Source organism: Equus caballus, chromosome 12, assembly GCF_041296265.1.
Source record: "Equus caballus isolate H_3958 breed thoroughbred chromosome 12, TB-T2T, whole genome shotgun sequence".
Classification (NCBI taxonomy): Eukaryota; Metazoa; Chordata; class Mammalia; order Perissodactyla; family Equidae; genus Equus; species Equus caballus.
Window position 1 is genome coordinate 44478541 of NC_091695.1, and position 17774 is coordinate 44496314.

At 64.3% G+C, this 17774-nt stretch overlaps 2 protein-coding genes across 9 annotated transcripts in view; one reads left to right on the top strand and one right to left on the bottom strand.

Moving 5' to 3' along the window:
* Positions 1-756: 756 nt before the first annotated feature.
* Positions 757-13234, top strand: TCIRG1 (T cell immune regulator 1, ATPase H+ transporting V0 subunit a3). 2 transcript variants are annotated; one of them, XM_023654588.2, is made up of 20 exons: positions 757-874; positions 3304-3424; positions 3818-3896; positions 4792-5012; positions 5097-5182; positions 5490-5616; positions 5694-5776; positions 6025-6118; positions 6346-6558; positions 7153-7297; positions 10182-10321; positions 10392-10549; positions 10622-10712; positions 11266-11384; positions 11470-11683; positions 11987-12115; positions 12289-12393; positions 12467-12584; positions 12813-12990; positions 13082-13234. In XM_023654588.2, exons 2-20 carry the CDS (start codon positions 3308-3310, stop codon positions 13155-13157), a joined length of 2493 nt encoding a protein of 830 aa, XP_023510356.1. In that variant the 5' UTR covers positions 757-874; positions 3304-3307; the 3' UTR covers positions 13158-13234. The 2 variants fall into 2 exon arrangements, with proteins under 2 accessions (XP_023510356.1, XP_070086242.1); XM_070230141.1 differs by having other exon boundaries at positions 786-1486.
* A 2037-nt stretch (positions 13235-15271) lies between these two features.
* CHKA (choline kinase alpha) overlaps positions 15272-17774 on the bottom strand; it is a 52349-nt gene continuing 49846 nt past the window's right edge. For 6 of the 7 annotated variants that reach the window (XM_023654590.2, XM_023654592.2, XM_070230224.1 and 3 more), the window contains one exon: positions 15272-16483. In XM_023654590.2, the coding sequence (XP_023510358.1) occupies positions 16424-16483 (60 nt within the window). In that variant the 3' untranslated portion in view covers positions 15272-16423. The remainder of the gene's footprint in view (positions 16484-17774) is intronic. The other variant, XM_070230225.1, reaches the window with a different exon arrangement.

Genomic DNA, 17774 nt, shown 5'->3' on the forward strand with positions numbered 1-17774 from the left:
TTTCTAGCCCCAGCTTTAAGACTGCACTTGCCCACCCCTCCCCCACCCTTCAAAGGCCCTTGCAGTGTGGGGTTCAAGAGTCACGGGAGCTGAGGGCCCCGTCGCCCCTCTGGTCCCCAGGAGGAACGGGCCCGGCCTGCCCGAAGTGCAGGTAGCTGGACGGTCAGGAGCCCCAGTTCAGTGGTAGCGGGGCGGGGTGACCTGCATGGAACTAAGTAGGAGCAGAGCCACCGGACACCCTCGTCCGCAGATGGAGCCGCAGCACCTGCTGGGTGTGGGGCCCTCAGTGGAGGCAACACGACCATGGCCCGGCCTTTAATGTCCCGCTGCCATTGAGGAAAGAGGCCCAGAGAGAGGCAGCCACCCACCCAACGGCGCAGAGCACTGGGCCTGAAGCCCGGGGCCCTACGCTGGGTGGTCGGAGGCAGGAAGGTGTGAGGACCCGGGGTAACCCGCGGCCTCACGCAAGGGGGCGGGGGCCCAGAGTGGGCGGAGCGTGCTGGGGACCCACGTGGTTTGGGCCCCGGCCTGAGTGTGTTGGGGTCCCATCAGCCGTGGGCCCAGCGAGCCCTGTAGGTGCCGGGGGGGGGGGGGGGGGGTGGGGAGCGGCCTGGGCTTGGCGCCTCCCCCCATTGCGGCTGCTCCGCGCCCAGAATGGGCTCGGCCTCGGGCCGGGAGGCCAGGCTGGCAAGTCCCCGCCCCGCTCGGCGGCTCCCGGGACCCCGCGGCGGGGGCGGGGGAATCCGGAGGGGGCGGAGCTTCCCTGGCCCCGCCCCGGCCCCGCCCTCCGGGGAGAGGGAGCGGCGTGGGCGCCGCGGCCCGGAGCTCAGAGCCGGGATCGCCGAGCGGAGCGCGCCGCGGGCGGCCGACGCGGGTGAGTGCCCCGCCCGGGGCTGCAGAGCCCCGAGCTGTGCGCGCCACCCCCGCCTCCCCCTGCCCCGGGAAGGGGGTCCTGGACTCCCCTCCAGCTGGGTCAGTGGATGCCGCGCGGTCCACCGGCCCGCCGGGCGTCAGGCTTTACCGGGGGCCACAGAGGCGATGGGGCGGGAGGAGGAGGAGGAGGAAGAGGAAGAGGAGGAGGAGGCGGCGGCGGCGGCTGGGTGTTAGCAGCGGCTAACAACGCTCGAGCCCTCCTCCGTGGGGCCTGGTGGCGCTCTGAGCTTTCTTTGCTGCATCTTCTTCGGAGGGAGGACCCATTCTACAGATGAGGAAACTGAGGCCCACCCAACTAGGAAGAGCTAGAGGCCAGCGGGGTCCTTCCGGTTCCAGAGCCTAAAAGTCTGGAATGAGGGAGGCTGCAGACTCTCTCCTCCAGTCCAGCTCATCGTCGTGGGCCACAGGCTGAGGGGGACATCTGATGGGTTTCTGGAGGAATCCGCATTAGCCTCCAGCCTCCTGAGGGACCAGGAGGAGAGGGGCACAGAGTGAGGAGTGGGCTGGAGTCTGGACCCTGAAGGCCGCGGACCCGGGCCCCTTCGTTTGCTCGGTAAACGGGACTGGGGTAGCCCCTGGCTCCGGCAGAGGCCAGAGAGGAAGAGGGGTAGGGGCTGAGCTCATGGAGGCCTCACATGCCAGGGGAGGGGTCTGACCAGGTCCCTACACACCGGCGCCCACCACAGCTCATCCCACCCAAGGGAAGTGCCCAGGCTCGAGGGCCGTGTGAGTCGGGGGACCATGCTGGCTTTGCCACAGATTCTGTCCAGGACTGCTGCACCCTCTGGATCCTCAGACCTGGCTCCCTACCCCACCCCCCCGTTTGGCCAGCCCAGCTTTTTGGGGGGCTCAGGGCGGAGAGCAGCCCTCCCCTGAGCACATAGTGTGCTGCAGCCCCAGGGTCTGGCTCCGCCTGGCTTGGCCGCCATCTGGTCTTGGACCATGTCTCTCCAGCTCTCAGTTGACCCGTCTATAAGACAGGGTCACAATGCCCTCACCCCAAGGAGTGCCGTTAGGTTTAAGTGAGGTAGTTTGGGTGAAGGGGTTATGTGGAGGCTCTGGGTGTTTTTGTCATCTCTCCACCCACGGCTTGTCTCTGCTGGGGGTGGCCAAGTCCCATTCACCTGAAGAAATGAAGGCTCAGAGAGGGCCACAGACTCCCTCAAGGGCACACAGCCAATCACAGCTTGGGCGGGGCTCCGAGCCCTGGTCCCTGGCCCTTCAGGAAGAAAACTCGGCCCCTCCTGCCCACCCCTCGCTGTCCTGTCTGGGTCCCAGCAGTTCAGCAACCTCCGACATTCTCTCCCCTCCCAGGCTGGGGACAGGGCACGTTCCCTGTTTAGGCTTAAGTAAACCAGGCCCAGGGGAGGAAGTGACCAGCTGGGAGGCCCCATCTTGCCCGGACAGCAAGCAGGGCACTCTGGCACCAAACATTCACCCTCTTGGCGGGGCCCTCACCCGTGCCCGACCCCCGCCCTTGCCCCCAATTTGAGAGCTAGGAAACTGAGTCTCACAGAGGGGAAGTGGCTGGCTGTGGGTCCCCGGAGCAGCAGCCGGGAGCCGCAGCTTGTGGGCCGGGGCATCTGCAGAGCCCGTTGGAGGCCACCCAGCCCTCCCCAGGCGGGCGCTTGAGCAAGGCCGGCCCGGCCCTTCCTGCCCGTTTGTTTCCACAGTTTCACTTTCGTCGGTTTCAACACCTGGAAGGCCCCTCCCGCTTCTCCCCACAACCACCGGGCAGCCGGGGCCTCAGAGGACGGTCCCCCCTCTGTCCTCTCTGCCCCTGGGGACCCAGTGGAGACCCCCACGCCCTCAACACACACAGCCACCGCAGGGAGCGGGGAGGGGGGCTCCCACTGCCTGTGGGGACAGGCCCGACCTCAGCCCTGGGTGCTGGTTGTCGCAGATGCTCCCTGGGGTGGAAAGACAAGGGCTCGGGGCCTGCGAGGCTGCAGCCGTCAGGAGGCCGGCTGCTGGGGCCCCGAGGATGAGTAGGATCCAGGGCGGGGGCAGGTCGCAGAGGAGGGACAGCCGGAGCAGAGGCCAGGTGTGAGGAGAGCTGGTGTCTCCAGGAGCCCCCAGGGGTCGGGGACGGGGGCCTCAGAGAGGGCCAAGCTGGCTGGGAAAGAGCTCAAAGTTGGGCTGTGGGGTCAGCCAGGCTGGGCTCTGCTTACAGCTGCTCGGCTTACTTCCTGTGTGACCTCAGCATCCCCTGGAGCCTTCGTGGGTCTCAGTTTCCCCATCTGTCAGCTGGGGGTGGGAGCAGTTCCTTTCAGGATTACATACATGGGGGTGTATGGGATTCCTACCCGGTAGGGAACTGTCTGTGGCCTGCCCCCGACTGAACCCCCCCACCCCCCACCCACCCCCCAGGACCATGGGCTCCATGTTCCGGAGTGAGGAGGTGGCGCTGGTCCAGCTCTTCCTGCCCACAGCTGCTGCCTACACCTGTGTGAGCCAGCTCGGCGAGCTGGGCCTCGTGGAGTTCAGAGACGTGAGTGGCTCGGGACGGGCTTTGGGGGGGGCGTCGTCCATAGGCATTCTACATGCTGGGCCGGCTCCCCCGATAACGGCCCCCAGCCCTGCTTGCATCCCACAGCCTCTGCCATGGATGCTGTGCTCTGCACTTAGGAACGTCAGCTTTATTCATGGCAGAGGCCACCCTGCCCTGGCCTGGGGTCAGCCAGGCCTCCTTGGCCCTGCCGCGCCCTCCCTGGAACATGTGGGGTCTGGTCTGTCTCCAGCTGGGCACCTGGAGGTTCACGGTGTGCTCAGTGCCTTTTGGGCGAGGCAGCGACGGCCTGAGGAGAGCCAGCCCTGGGCCCCAGGGTAGGGGGACCTCCCCGGCCCTCCCCAGAAGATTGACCCCTCTGTGCGGCCACCACAGCTCAACGCGTCAGTGAGCGCCTTCCAAAGACGCTTCGTGATGGATGTTCGGCGCTGCGAGGAGCTGGAGAAAACCTTCAGTGAGTTGGCCCCAGGCCTGCAGCCCAGGCAGGCTTCCTGGTGGAGGTGCCCATCAAGCTTGCTCTGAAAGAAAGAGGGTCGCCCAGGTAGAGGGCAGAGAAGGGAGGTCCAGGCCAGGCCCTGCAGAGCCAGGACAGGGCAGCTGGGATCTGTGGGGTCTTCTTGAGAACGGGGCAGCCTGGGAGGAGCTGAGCAGAGGGCCCAGGCCAGGGCTGGCTTGGAAGGGCCTCGAATACCACATGCGGGCCTGGGAATTTGTTCTCTGGGTGCAGGGAGCCTCCAATCGCGGTTTCTAAGCAGGGGAGAGGTACAGACAGCTTTCTCTGCTGTAGATGGACTGGGGCGGGGGGCGGGCTGGAGGCCGAGGCCAGGATCTAGGGTCAGGTGCCCCCAAGGAGCAACTCCTTCTTAGACCCTGGCCAAAGGGCCCCCTGCCTTGGGTCCCATCAGCAGCCCCTCTCAGGAGGAGGAACCAAGGGACCGAGCCCCCTACTTTCTCCAAGGTGGGAGGATGGAGCACGTTTGTGTGATGGGTTATTAGCTTGATTGACAGCTTTTAGGGAATTGGGCAGGTACCTTGTGGGCCTCCATGCAAGTCCTCATCTCAGAGCCCAGGAGGCTGCGTGTGGGACCCAGGCCCCGGCCTGGGCGGTGGCCAAGGGACTGGGGACAGAGAGCAGCCTAGATGAGCTCAGAGATAGGGGAGCGGACCTGTGGGGATGGAGGTTTGGCTTGGGGTTTTCCTGGGGTTCTCGGACTCAGTGAGTCAGTTTGCTGGTCGCCAGTGGCGTTTGGGGCAGCGTTTGGGATCCCCTAGATGTGAGCCTTTGGCTAACAGTGGCCATTAGCTGGCCCCGGAGTGGCCTCCCCTGACACCTGTCCCTCTGCACCCAGCCTTCCTGCAGGAGGAGGTGTGGCGGGCTGGGCTGGCGCTGTCCCCGCCTGAGGGCGCGCTGCCCGCGCCGCCGCCCCGCGACCTGCTGCGCATCCAGGAGGAGACGGATCGCCTGGCGCAGGAGCTCCGGGATGTGCGGGGCAACCAGCAGACCCTGCGGGCCCAGCTGCACCAGCTGCAGCTCCACGAGGCCGTGCTGGGCCAGGGCCACTGCCCTCCGGTCAGTCCAGCCCGGGCGGGGCTTGAGGGGGCCGGGGTCCAGGCCCCATCCGGGCTGGGGCTCACGGTGCTTCTCGCTTCCTAGTTGGTGGCCACTGACACAGATCGGTCTTCAGAAAGGACCCCCCTGCTCCAGGACCCCAGGGGGCCGCACCAGGACCTGAGGGTCAAGTAAGTGAGGGGCGGGTTCATGCTCTTTCCTGTCACCACAGAGGCTCTAACTGCCGGGCCGTGCCCAGCCCAGCTCAGACTCCTTGTCCAGTGCTCTCCCTCAGCCGCCCTCAGATGGCCATTGCCTCCTCCCTCAGGCCTGGAAGTTTCTTCGCCCATGGGGGTTTCTCCTCTTCTGGCCCTGCCTGGGGGGTCGTGCCTGCTCCCTGGGGCAGGGCCAGTGTGCCCGGTTGACCATCCCGGGCAGGGCCTGGCCGGGGCGAGGCGGGAGGGGGTTGGAGGCCCCCGCTCAGCCTGCCGGCCGCAGCTTCGTGGCAGGTGCCGTAGAGCCGCACAAGGCCGCCGCCCTGGAGCGCCTGCTCTGGAGGGCCTGCCGCGGCTTCCTCATTGCCAGCTTCCGGGAGACAGAGCAGCCGCTGCAGGACCCGGTGACGGTGAGCGGGCTGGGTACCAGGTGGGACGCCTCTGGGGCCCAGCCGGGACTGTGGGGTAAACTGAGCCTGCTTGGCAGGGCGAGCCTGCGACCTGGATGACCTTCCTCATCTCCTACTGGGGCGAGCAGATCGGGCAGAAGATTCTCAAGATCACTAACTGGTGAGCCCCAGGGGCTGGCCACCCGCCGCCCTTGTGCCCAGGCCCCAGGGTATCACCTCCACCGAGCCCGCCCTGCCCCCTGCATGTCACCTCCACTGAGCCAGCCCTGTTCCCACCCTGCCCCTGCATATCACCTCCACCAGGCCCACCCTGTTGCCAGCACTGCCCTGTGAGCTCCTTTTAGACTGAGCCTCTGCATAGCCCAGAACCTCTGGGCCCCCACTCATGTCGCCCTCCCCCCTCCGCAGCTTTCACTGCCACGTCTTCCCGTTCGAGGAGCAGGAGGAGGCCCGGCACGCAGCCCTGCAGCAGCTGCAGCAGCAGAGCCATGAGCTGCTGGAGGTGGGCGCCTGCCCAGGGGACACTGGCCTGCCCCTGCCCACCCCTCCTGCCTCCCACCTGCCCCATCCTGCCCCCTCCTGCCCCCTCCCGCCCCTCCTGCCCCCCCTTCGCTCCCCCTGACCCCCCACCTGCCCTGGCTTGCTCCCCACCTCCACCCCCAACCTGCCCCTCCCCCATCCCCCCCCCCCCCCCCCAGCTGGCTCCCCTGACCGCCCGCTCTGGCCTAGGTCCTGGGGGAGACAGAGCGCTTCCTGAGCCAGGTGCTGGGCCGCGTGCAGCGGCTGCTGCCGCCCTGGCAGGTGCAGATCCACAAGATGAAGGCCGTGTACCTGGCGCTGAACCAGTGCAGCGTGAGCGCCACGCACAAATGCCTCATCGCCGAGGCCTGGTGCGCAGCCCGCGACCTGCCCACGCTGCAGCAGGCGCTGCAGGACAGCTCGGTGAGCGCGGGCGCCTGTTCCACCTTAGGCACACCTCCCATTCCCAGAGCCCCGCTATGCAGGGCCCCCACCTCCCCCAGGAGCCCTCCCTCGTTGCCCGGGCAAGCCCTCCGCTGACTCCCAGGGCCCCTGGGATGGGCCGTCACAGCCCATGAAGTCAGAAACCAGGTCCCAGTCCAGCTGCCCTGGGCAGTGGCCGTGACCTCGGGCAACTGGAGGAGCTTCAGGCTCTTCTGTGAAAGGGGTGCTGTGATCCTGCCCGAGGGGGCGCTGTAGTGTGAACAGACCACAGGCTGCTGGTGCACAGTACGTGCTCCACTGTGACCACGGGGCTCCCCGTCCTGGGCCACCTGGAAAGGCAGTAGCATACTTCTGGGCCCCAAGCTGGTCTCTGGCTCTCCCTGGATGCCTCTGAATTGGGGCTGGTCCTTCTATTCCACAGGGAGGGGCGGGCTGCCCCCACGATGCTGCCCTCTCCAGCTGGGCCTGGCTGGGGGCCGAGGGTCCCTGGAGGCCCCTCCCTCAGGCTCACCTTTCTGTCTGTCTGTCTGTCTGTCTTTCTGCCTGCCTGCCTGCCTGCCTGCTGGGCCGCAGAGCGAGGCGGGTGTGAGCGCCGTGGTGCACCGCATCCCCTGCCGGGACATGCCCCCCACGCTCGTCCGCACCAACCGCTTCACGGCCAGCTTCCAGGGCATCGTGGACGCCTATGGTGTGGGCCGCTACCAGGAGGTCAACCCCGGTGAGCGCCTGGCCAGGGGGTGGTGCAGGGAGGGGAGGGCAGCCTCTCCACATGGGGCCTGTCCCGCCCACCTGAGCTGAAGGGCTCCCTCCCCGTCGCCTTCTAGGGGGGCCCAGTTAGGGGGCTTTATTTATCCCCAGCAAACCCTCTCTCGTTAGGCTTACGAGGGAGCCGGCGCGGGGTTGTGCAGAGAACGGCAGCTTTGCCATTGGACTGGCCCAGGGCTGAGGTCCAACTCACTCACTTTGATAGGCGTCTGCTTCTCTGAGCCTCAGTTTCTTCATCTGCACAGTGGGGACAATGACAGCACAGACCTCAGAGCAGGGCTGGGAGATGGGACGATGGGCAGGGGTTGCAGACCAGCAGTCCGCGAGGCCACAGTCAGCCTGCCGAGGCGTCATGTTTGGCCCCACGTGTTTGGCCTCATGTCTTTTTTAAGGAGTTTGAATTGGGTGCCGTCTTAGGTGGGGTTCTCCCAGAAGCAGACCCTGACTTGGGGACTCTGGTGTGAGTGGTCTGTTAAAAGAGGTGTTCCCGGGAGAAGCCAGGAAGGGACCACAGGGCATGGGGGGGCAGGTGGGGAGGGGAGAAGCTGAGGGGTGGGGATGGGGGAGCAGGTGGGGAGGGGAGAAGCTGAGGGGTGGGGCTGGGGGAGCAGGTGGGGAGGGGAGAAGCTGAGGGGTGGGGCTGGGGGAGCAGGTGGGGAGGGGAGAAGCTGAGGGGTGGGGCTGGGGGAGCAGGCAGGGAGGGGAGAAGCTGAGGGGTGGGGATGGGGGGGCAGGCGGGGAGGGGAGAAGCTGAGAGGTGGGGATGGGGGGGCAGGCGGGGAGGGGAGAGCTGAGGGGTGGGGATGGGGGAGCAGGCGGGGAGGGGAGAAGCTGAGGGGTGGGGAGGGGGGAGCAGGTGGGGAGGGGAGAGCTGAGGGGTGGGGCTGAGGGAGCAGGTGGGGAGGGGAGAGCTGAGGGGGTGGGGAGTGGGGGCAGGCGGGGAGGGGAGAAGCTGAGGGGTGGGGCTGGGGGAGCAGGCAGGGAGGGGAGAGCTGAGCAGAGCTGATCTCAGGTGAAGTCCCACCTCAGCCTGACCCTGCAGGGGCTCTGGAGCATAAGTGACATCCTGGTATGTCCTCTTCGAAGCCAAGGCAGGGCTGACACCCACACCTGTGGTCCTTGGCCAGCCCCCGTCACGGGTGGCAGAGGTTGTCAGGTCCAGGCCCTTCTGCCTGGGTGCTCCCCTGGCTGCTCCTCTGCAAGGGACCCATTGCGCTGTCTCAGGAGAGCTGCCGAGCTGGAGGGATGCACGGAGCTGGCAAGGACACTGTGGGTGCCTGGGCAGAGCATCAGGGTGTCTGCAGCGGGTGCCAATGTTTGAAATGGGAGTTTTTACAAAAGTTTGCATTTTCCCAAGATTTCCACAAAAAGTAAGAGAATTGGCAACATGGTACCCACCCCTATCAGGCTGGAGCTAGTTGGTGGCAGCCCTGTCCCACTTGCCAGCACCCGTCCATGGGTCCAGCGTAGCTCCTGCTTGGCTCTCCTTCCTCCCTGGCCCCCTCTGCACACCTGAGATCTGTGGTCCCTGGTGTGTCCTCCGCCTGGCTCCTCTCCCTCCAGACACCGCCCTCCCTGTGGCAGGCTGGCTTCCATGTGGCCACCGGCCCAGCATCCCCCATGTCCCGGGTAGGGGCCACAGTGGGTGTCTACATAAGCCCAAAGAATGGGTGTCGGGGTGAGCCGTGGTGGGGCCCCTTTTGGGAGGGGCCTTAGTCATAGGCCCGGGAGGGGTCCTGCCTCAGCCAGTAGGTACAGGCAGGACATGAGGATGGACTCTGAGGCCGTGGGGACAGTGACCAGGGTCACATGTGGTCCCCTGGGACCTGTCGACCCGCAGGCCCAGCATCCCAGAGCTTGATCTGGGCCCCTACCCCATTTCGCCTGTGCTTGGTGCCTCTGCGTGAGCAGATGCCACTCCAGTTCGAGCAGGTGCCATCACCAGTGTCCCCGGGTGACAATGTGCCCGCAGCTCTCAGAGCAAGAGCTTGGGGAGGCCAGAGTTTGCTGGGCTGGTTGTCTCCGGTCCTGGAGGCTGGCCTGCTGGCCGAAGTCAAGGTGGGGGCAGGGCTGCCTCCCCGAGGCCCGTGGGGGGAGTCTGCTCCAGGCCTGTCTCCTTGGTGTGTAGCTGCCGTCCTCGTGTTCGTACGGGGTTCCCCAGTGTATGTGTCTGTGTCCAAATTTCCCCTTTTTATAAGGACACCAGTCACATGGCAGGTGAGCCCCGCCCGTCGACCTCAGTTTTACTTGCCACCTTCTGAGGGGCTGGCGGTGAGGACGCCAACGTATCTGCTTGAGGGGCACACAGTTCAGCCCATAACAGGCTGCGCTTTGGAACCCTAACACCCATGAGGAATTTCTTCCATTTTACTGAAGGGAAACTGAGACCTCAGAGGTTAAGTGACCCACTCAGCCTTCTAGAACTTGCCCTGTGCCAGCCAGGACTGCCACTGGGCTCTCTGTTCTTTATGTGTTCTGCTTAAGGCTCTTCTTGTAAATGGTAAGAGCTCAAACTACTAGCTTTGCACCGAGTGCTTCCAGGGGCCAGGTATTGCCCACCGATAAACTCATTGATGAGAGCCCTCTCCGATGTGGTCGTATTGTTATCTCCATTTTACAGATGGGGAAATGAAGGTTCAGAGAGGTTAAGTCACTGGTCTAAGGTCACACAGCTAGTATGTGGCAGGCTCTTGAACGAGGCCTCCCTGCCTCGCACACACCACCATCGCGTTTCCTGGGGGCCCAGAGCCTGGGTTCAGGCCTCTGTGGCATCTTGGACAGAGACGTGTGGCTTCTCTTCGGGCGTCCTGGCTGACACCCGGCCCCTCTGCCCGCAGCGCCCTACACCATCGTCACCTTCCCGTTCCTGTTTGCCGTGATGTTTGGCGACGTGGGCCACGGCCTGCTCATGTTCCTCTTCGCCCTGGCCATGGTGCTGGCTGAGAACCGGCCGGCCGTGAAGACGGCGCAGAACGAGGTGAGGGGCGGCGTGGGGTCCTGGCGGGGCCCGGGGGGGCGGGCAGTCCCTCATGGTCCCCCCACCCCAGATCTGGCGCACCTTCTTCGGCGGCCGCTACCTGCTCCTGCTAATGGGCCTGTTCTCCGTCTACACCGGCTTCATCTACAACGAGTGCTTCAGCCGCGCCACTGTCATCTTCCGCTCGGGCTGGAACGTGTCGGCCATGGTCGACCAGTCTGGCTGGAGGTGAGGCCCGGCCGCGCCCACCCTGCCCCCCCCATGCCCCGCTGCCCCTCACCCCTGCTACTGTCACCGCAGCGATGAGTTCCTGGCGCAGCATCCGCTGCTCACCCTGGACCCCAACGTCTCCGGCGTCTTCCGGGGACCCTACCCCTTCGGCATCGACCCCGTGAGTCCTGGCTCCCGGCACGGGTGGGGCGGGCAGGCGGGTGTGGGGTCCGGGGCTCCCTCACTCCTCCAGCCATGGCTGGCTGAGCCCCTCCTGGGTGCCAGGCGCAGTTCTGGGTGCTGGAGGCACAGGGACCCGGACAGAGGAGAGCTGGCCCTGCTGGGCCCACTGCAGCCCGGCCACTTCCCAAAGCAGAGAAGCACGTGTAACGGGGGTGGCATTGGGGTCCCACTGCAGCCCCCTCCATGCGGGCGCGTGCTGAGCCCGTTATGGGAAATGACTTTATATTCAGTCTCGTGACTCCTGACAGCTCCCTAAGGTGCACGTAAGCATGTCCCCATTTTACACACCGGGAAACTGAGGCACAGGAGATGGTGTGCCCAAGGTCACCCTGCTAGGGAGAGCTGGGGTTTGGGTCCCTGTTGTCTGGCCCAATCTGTGCTCTCAACCATTCCCCTCTGCTGCCCCTTGGCTGGTGAGTGACAGATTGTACCGAGGCCCCCAGGGGGCAAACAGGCCGAGGAGAGTGACACCCGCCCTTCCCGCCTCCCAGGTCTGGAGCCTGGCCGTCAACCACCTGAGCTTCCTCAACTCTTTCAAGATGAAGATGTCCGTCATCCTGGGGGTCACCCACATGGCCTTCGGGGTGGTCCTGGGAGTCTTCAACCACTTGTGAGGGCCCTGGCTCCGGGGGGCGCGGGGCCGGCCAGGGCCAGGGCCAGGGCGGCTGGGTGACCCGGCCCTCCTCCTGCCCCAGGCACTTCCGCCAGCCATACCGGCTGCTGCTGGAGACGCTGCCCGAGCTGGTCTTCCTGCTGGGGCTGTTCGGCTACCTCGTCTTCCTGGTCTTCTACAAGTGGCTGTGCTACACGTCCGCCAGCGCCGCCTCAGCCCCCAGCATCCTCATCCACTTCATCAACATGTTTCTCTTCTCCCGGAGCCCCACCAACCGGCCACTCTTCACCGGGCAGGTGGGCTGCGGCGGGGGAGTGGGCTCACACCCCCTCATGGGGTCCCCCGGTCACTGGGCCACTCAGAGCTTCAGGATCCTCCTCTGAGAAACGGGGTACAGGCCTGAGGCCGTGAAACAGGGAGGTTGGTCTGGAGATGGTGTGAAGCTCCCAGTGGGGGTGGCGCACAGTAGGTGCTGGAAGCCTGGGGCCCCTTCTCCCCCAGAAAGATTTTGGACGGGGTGATGTCCCTGCTTAGTGAGGGTCCTGGGGACGAGGGCCCCACGCGCTCCCAGGCCCCCTGACTCTCGTCCCTGCCTGCAGGAGATGGTGCAGTCTGCTCTGGTGGTCCTGGCCCTGGCCATGGTGCCTGTCCTGCTGCTTGGCACGCCCTTGTTCCTGTTCAGGCAGCACCGCCGCCGATCACGGAAGAGGCCCACTGGCCGACAGCTGGTAGAGCCCGGGGCACGTGGCAGGAGGGCTGTTCGGGAGATGGGGCCGCTGCCAGGCTGTGACCCAACCCTCAACCCCTCAAGGGTTCCCAGGGTGGCTGTGAGCCGGCAGGAACGGGTGGGCTGGGCCCCATCTGGGGCTGGGGCCTGCTGACACTCCTGCTTCTACCTCAGGATGAGGACCAGACTGGGCTTCTGGACGCCTCCAACCCGTCCGAGGCTGCCTGGGGCTCTGATGAGGAGAAGGCGGGCTGCCCGGGGCCCGAAGAAGAGGCTGAGGTAGGTGGGGGCCGTCCTGAGTAGGGGGTGGCTGCTGGCCCGGCTTGCCCCTCACGGCCGCCCGCCCCCCCAGTTTGTCCCCTCCGAGGTGGTCATGCATCAGGCCATCCACACCATCGAGTTCTGCCTGGGCTGCATCTCCAACACGGCCTCATACCTGCGCCTCTGGGCCCTGAGCCTGGCCCACGCCCGTGAGTGACCTGGCTGCTGTGGGTGGCTGTCACCTGGCTATGTCTCACACATGCACAGCTGCTGCCCGGGGGCCTGGGCGGGTCACTTCTCTGAGCCTCAGTATCCCCTTCTGTAAAGTGGGGGTGGGGTCCCCCACTGGCCCCACAGGAAGGGGGGGCTTCAGGCTGTCCAGGGGGCTGGGTGGGCACCCCGTCGCCCTGGTCCTCACTGCCCCCATCCACCCACAGAGCTGTCGGAGGTGCTGTGGGCCATGGTGATGCGCACGGGCCTGCGCATGGGCAACAAGATAGGCGTGATGGCCGTGGTGCTGGTCCCCATCTTTGCCGCCTTCGCTGTGCTGACGGTGGCCATCCTGCTGGTGATGGAGGGGCTCTCGGCCTTCCTGCACGCACTGCGGCTGCACTGGTGAGCAGCCTGCCCGCTGGCCTGGGCGGCGCGGGGCGGGGCGGGGCAGGCGGGGGCTGCCCTCACCAGCTCTCCGCTCTCACCCCCACAGGGTGGAGTTCCAGAACAAGTTCTACTCAGGCACTGGCTACAAGCTGAGCCCGTTCTCCTTCGCCGTGGAGGAGTAGCGCCCACCTGTGGCCATGCCCACGACCCCTGCTCTCCCCTCGCTGAGGCAGGAAAGGAATAAAGAGCAGCAAGCTCAGGAGCCGTGTCTTGGTCCAGCCTGGAACGTCAGGGGCTGGGGAGGCTGGGTGTGGCAGAGCCTGAGCGGGCACCAGAAGCAGCAGGGCCCCGGCCTCTGGGCGTGGGCTGCTCCTGTCCCTGTGACCCTCTTTCGGTTCCATGGATCCCACGCCAGCCTGTGTCTGTCTCCCTTCCACCTTCCTTTGCAGCTGAGGTTGGTGTGGGGTGCGGGAGGGTGGGGGGGTCCCGTCTAGGATCTGGGGCCTCGCGAGGTTGGGGAGAGGACCATGAGCACATGTGCAATAATCCCGGCCTCTTGGGGAGAAGGGGGCGGAACTAGGACCAAGGAGGCATGTTTCCAGCACATCCTAGCTCACAATGAGGGTCTTCCCAGGCTGGGCGAGAGAGAGTGAGTTCCCCATCCCACACACTCCTAGGCGTGGAGGATGGTGCTGGCACGAGCAGGCCGATATTCCCATGCCCCCGAGCCTGACCAGGCACTCCACACAGGGCAGTGGTGTCACACACAGCCGAGGTCACCGTCTTGCAGAGAAGGGCAGAGGTTGTCCAGGGCAGCCCAGGAGTTGCCTGGGGCCCCGAGGGTCAGGCAGAGAGCTGAGCCGGCCTGCAGGCCCTGCCTTTCCGTCCCTCCTGGGTGGGCGGTCCCACTCCCCGGAGGCTGTCCTTCATCCTGCAGGTCTCTCTGGTCTGGGTCCCAGCACCGGGGCCGGGAGGCAGAGCCAGAGCTGCTCAGAGGCTCGCTTTCTCCGGCCAAGGAAGTGCAAAGTGGTTATTCCGGCGGGAGGCCCCTGAAACAAAGGCCACTTTGAGGCCGGAGACGCCCTGGGCACAGTGAGCGGGTGGCTCGGCCCCATCCCTGTGGCTCTCATCTGGCCAGCGGCTGGGAGGAGCCTGTCCCTCGGGTCTGGGACTGCCCTGCTCAGGGCCCCCAGATGCCGGGCTGGGGTCCAAAGGGCTTCGTGTCAATCCCACACGCATGGTAGACACTTGGGTCCTAGAAACACTGACAGCAGTGTCCGGTTAGGAAGAGGCAGCTGTGTGTGGGACTCAGGAGGGCTGCAGACGCATCTGGACTGAGCCCAGGGCAGCCAGCCTCACACCCTCCCAGGGAGCAGAGCTGGGCAGAGACCTGCAGGGTGGCGGTCGTGGCAGAGGGACCCTGAGTAGATGTCAGAGCTGAGTGTGGCGTGTTTTGTGGGGAGGCAGTGTGATCCCAGGGAGATGCTGGCTGGCCCTGCCCTGGCGTGCAGATGGCAAGCAGCCTGTCTGGAGAAGTCTCGCTGCTGTAGCACCAGCATGTGCAGAGGCACTGGGGTGGGCACTCTTGGAGCACAGAGGCCATCATCAGGAGGCAGAGGGACAGGGGGTCACCGGTGCTGTGAACAGGCCTGATCCCCACTCACGCAGGCTTAGGGTCTAATGCAGGAGACAACGAGTGAGCCAACCAGAACTCTAGGAAAAGCCCTATCTAGAGAATAAAGTGACGGGCAGAGAGGAGGTGGGGGGGTGAGGGTGGACTCAGGACGGCACCACTTGAGATGGAGGGATGGAGAGGGCCCGAGCCGTGACTTTCTGAGCTGACTGGAAGCATGTGACGCAGCCCGCCACTGGAAGACCCGGCTCCAAAGCATCTCTGCGAGGAAGCCTCGAGCGAGCCTGGGGTCTTACGGCGGAGCGAGGCTGGAGCAGTGACTGAGGCGCGGGGCGAGGGCGGGCACGGCCGGTCGGGCAACGACCGCACAGGCCTCGCAGGCACGGCAAGGAATCGGAGCTGGGTCCTAAGTGAGAGTCACGCAGGGGGGCAGGGTCATTCATTGCTTAGCTGTCAAAACACATGAACACATTCACCCGGGGAAGGTTTCAAGTGTCCACAAGGGTGAGCAGTGCGAAGTCTCCCTCTTGCCCCGGCCCGGCCATCCCTTTCCTCCCAGACACACCTGCTCCCAGCTGCTTCTGCGGCCTTCCAGAGGCCTTCACATCTGGGAGCAGCGGGGAAGGACGCACTGGGAGCCCCCAAGACAGGACACACTCAGGGTGACAGCTGAGGGTGTGTTTTTATTTCTTTAATTCTGTATGGTACAATCTCTGTGGTAGCAGAAACATATGCACAAAAACAATTCAAATAAGAGTTCAGAGGTAAAAAAAGAATTTCTCCCAAAGGACATTTAACATATCTGGATTTCACAGCTCGGCTCAAGCCACACCCCCATTCCACATGCGGGCTGCTGCCTCCCACGGTGCCCGCGTCCAGGACGGCAGGGAGCAGTGAGGGCAGGCAGGGCTGGCCCCGAGAGCCCGGGCCAGGGTCCCCCTGTGCCCCCAGGCACCCCAAGGCCACAGTGCCAGGGGCAGCAGCAGGCCGGTCACATTCCCCAGCTCCAGGCTGAGCAGAGGTGGAGGAGAAAAGGCTGCAGAGAGCAGGACAGAGGGAGGGCGACGGGAGGCGTGTCCGCGTGGCCCCTTGTCCAGCTGCTGGACCCCGGTGGCCGAGGCTCCCTGCCTGCAGGTCGGTAGGAGGGCCCAGGCGAGGTGGCGTCCAGTCAGGGTGAGGTTCGCCTGTGTTACAAAATATGCACAACAGGTAGGAGCAGCTACATCCACCTGTGCCTGGACGAGAGCTCGCGCCCGTCACGTGCAGTCGGCTGTCTCGAGCCAGCCATTTGGACCAAAAGGGCGAAGGAGCAGCTTCTGGAGACCCGCGGTCAGGCCACGGAGCGACATCACAGTCTGTCTGCTCTCTCACCGCCCCGGGGAGCGAGCAGTGTCTACCTGCTTACACAGAGAGCCTGGTCACAGCGTTCACCAGGCTCTGAAAATCCTTTCAAAGTCAACATTAACCAAAGAAAGTACCCGCAGGAACCCCGTCTGGGCTGTTGGCCACATCGGACGGAGGGCGCCGGGCCCCACACGTGGAACGCCGTGTCTCGATTAAGAGGATTCTGAGATATAGCTCTAGTGCACTATTGTACTATAGTTCTGCGTCCCGATCGCATTTCAGAGGCCTAGCGGAATCGTAAACAAGATATGAAAGAAATGTTACTCCATTTAATACAGTCTTTCGTATCATACACATCTGCGTGCGGCAGGAGGCGCCTTCTCGCCGCGGGTGCAGTCGTCGGAGCACAGGGGCCGCTGGCTCGGCCGCCCCGCGCCGTCCAGGGATGCAGCGCACGACGTCCTCCCGCAGTCACACCCCCAGCTTCCTCTTCTGGTCGAAATAGGCATCAAACCGCGCCTGGGCGTAGTCCTGGGAGACACAGGAAGAGCCACCTCACCCAGGGCTCCCGCCTGCCCCGCGCTGCCCGCGTCCCGCCCGGGCCACCGACAGCACAGCACAGAGCAGGCCTGCCCGCTGCGGGCTGTGCAGGAGCCGGGCCCGCTCTCAAACAGGCCTGTGGGCTGTCAGCGCTGCTCACGGCCACCCCTCTATGTCAGGCAAACTCGGGGGGTCCCTGCACCCAGACGGGACTGTCTGCGTGTCTGCCGCTGCCTAGTTCGCGTCTCATGTGCCTTTGCTGCAGACACTGGCTGACGGACATATACAACACAGGGTCTTCTTTTAAAGCCAAAGCTCCCTGGGGCATTAGCATGTACAAAAGAAGGTGAAAGAAAGAAAGGAGGTGCCACCTAGTTTCTGGGGTCACCTGCAGCGTGATCGCTAAGTGAGAAAACCTGGTTTTGGGTTCTGATTATTCCGGAGCTGTCTGGCTACCATATTTCTCTGGCTCTCTTCCCCCACCATCTATGAGTGTGGACAAGACCCTCTCTTAAGGACCCACTCCAAATGGAAAAGTCCGCAGTGCTAACTGCCCAGGTTACAAAACCACTTTTTAAAAACTTAGCGTTGAAGTATAATCTATATACTACAACAATTAACTCATTTTAAACGTCCTGTTCAATAGTTCTCGCAAACGCACACGTGCGGTCCACCACCATCACAATGAAGAGCGTCTCCAGCGCCCCCAAAGTTCCCTCGGCCTCTGCAGTCACCCCGCCCCTACTCCTGGCCACAGGCAGCCTCCAACCTGATTCAGTCCCTACAGATTGGACAGACAGACGCGGAATCACCCAAGAAGCACCCTCTGGGTCTGGCTTCTTTCACGGAGCAGAACGTTCCTGGGATTTGCCCCTGCTTTGTGTCATCAGTGATTCACTCCTGTTTATTGCTGAGTAGTTTTCCACTATGTGGCCCTGACACAGTGATTTATCCATTCATCTGCTGATTACCATGTGGGTTGTTTCCAGTTTGGAATAATCCAGTTCCAGGGTTATTACAAACAAAGCTGCTATGAGCGTGTGAACACAAGTCTTGGTGTGGAAATACGCTTCGTCTCTCTTGGATCCACACCAGAGAGGGATTGCTGGGCTGCACGGGAAGCACACGTCTAACTTTATGAGACCGTCAAGCTGTTCCAGACTGGCTATGCCCTCTGACCTTCCCACCGGCGGTATATGCGAGTGAGTTCCACTTGCTCCAAATTCTTGCCGACACTTGGCACTGTCAGTTTTTTGGTTTTAGCCATCATCATGGCTGTGCA

Excerpts from the sequence above, each read along its gene's own strand:
- TCIRG1 (XM_023654588.2), top strand. The coding sequence starts at position 3,308 with ATGGGCTCCATGTTCCGGAGTGAGGAGGTGGCGCTGGTCCAGCTCTTC. Across the intron at positions 3,425-3,817 it reads GCCTCGTGGAGTTCAGAGAC|CTCAACGCGTCAGTGAGCGC; the intron begins GTGAGTGGCTCG and ends CGGCCACCACAG. Across the intron at positions 10,713-11,265 it reads ACCCCTTCGGCATCGACCCC|GTCTGGAGCCTGGCCGTCAA; the intron begins GTGAGTCCTGGC and ends CCCGCCTCCCAG.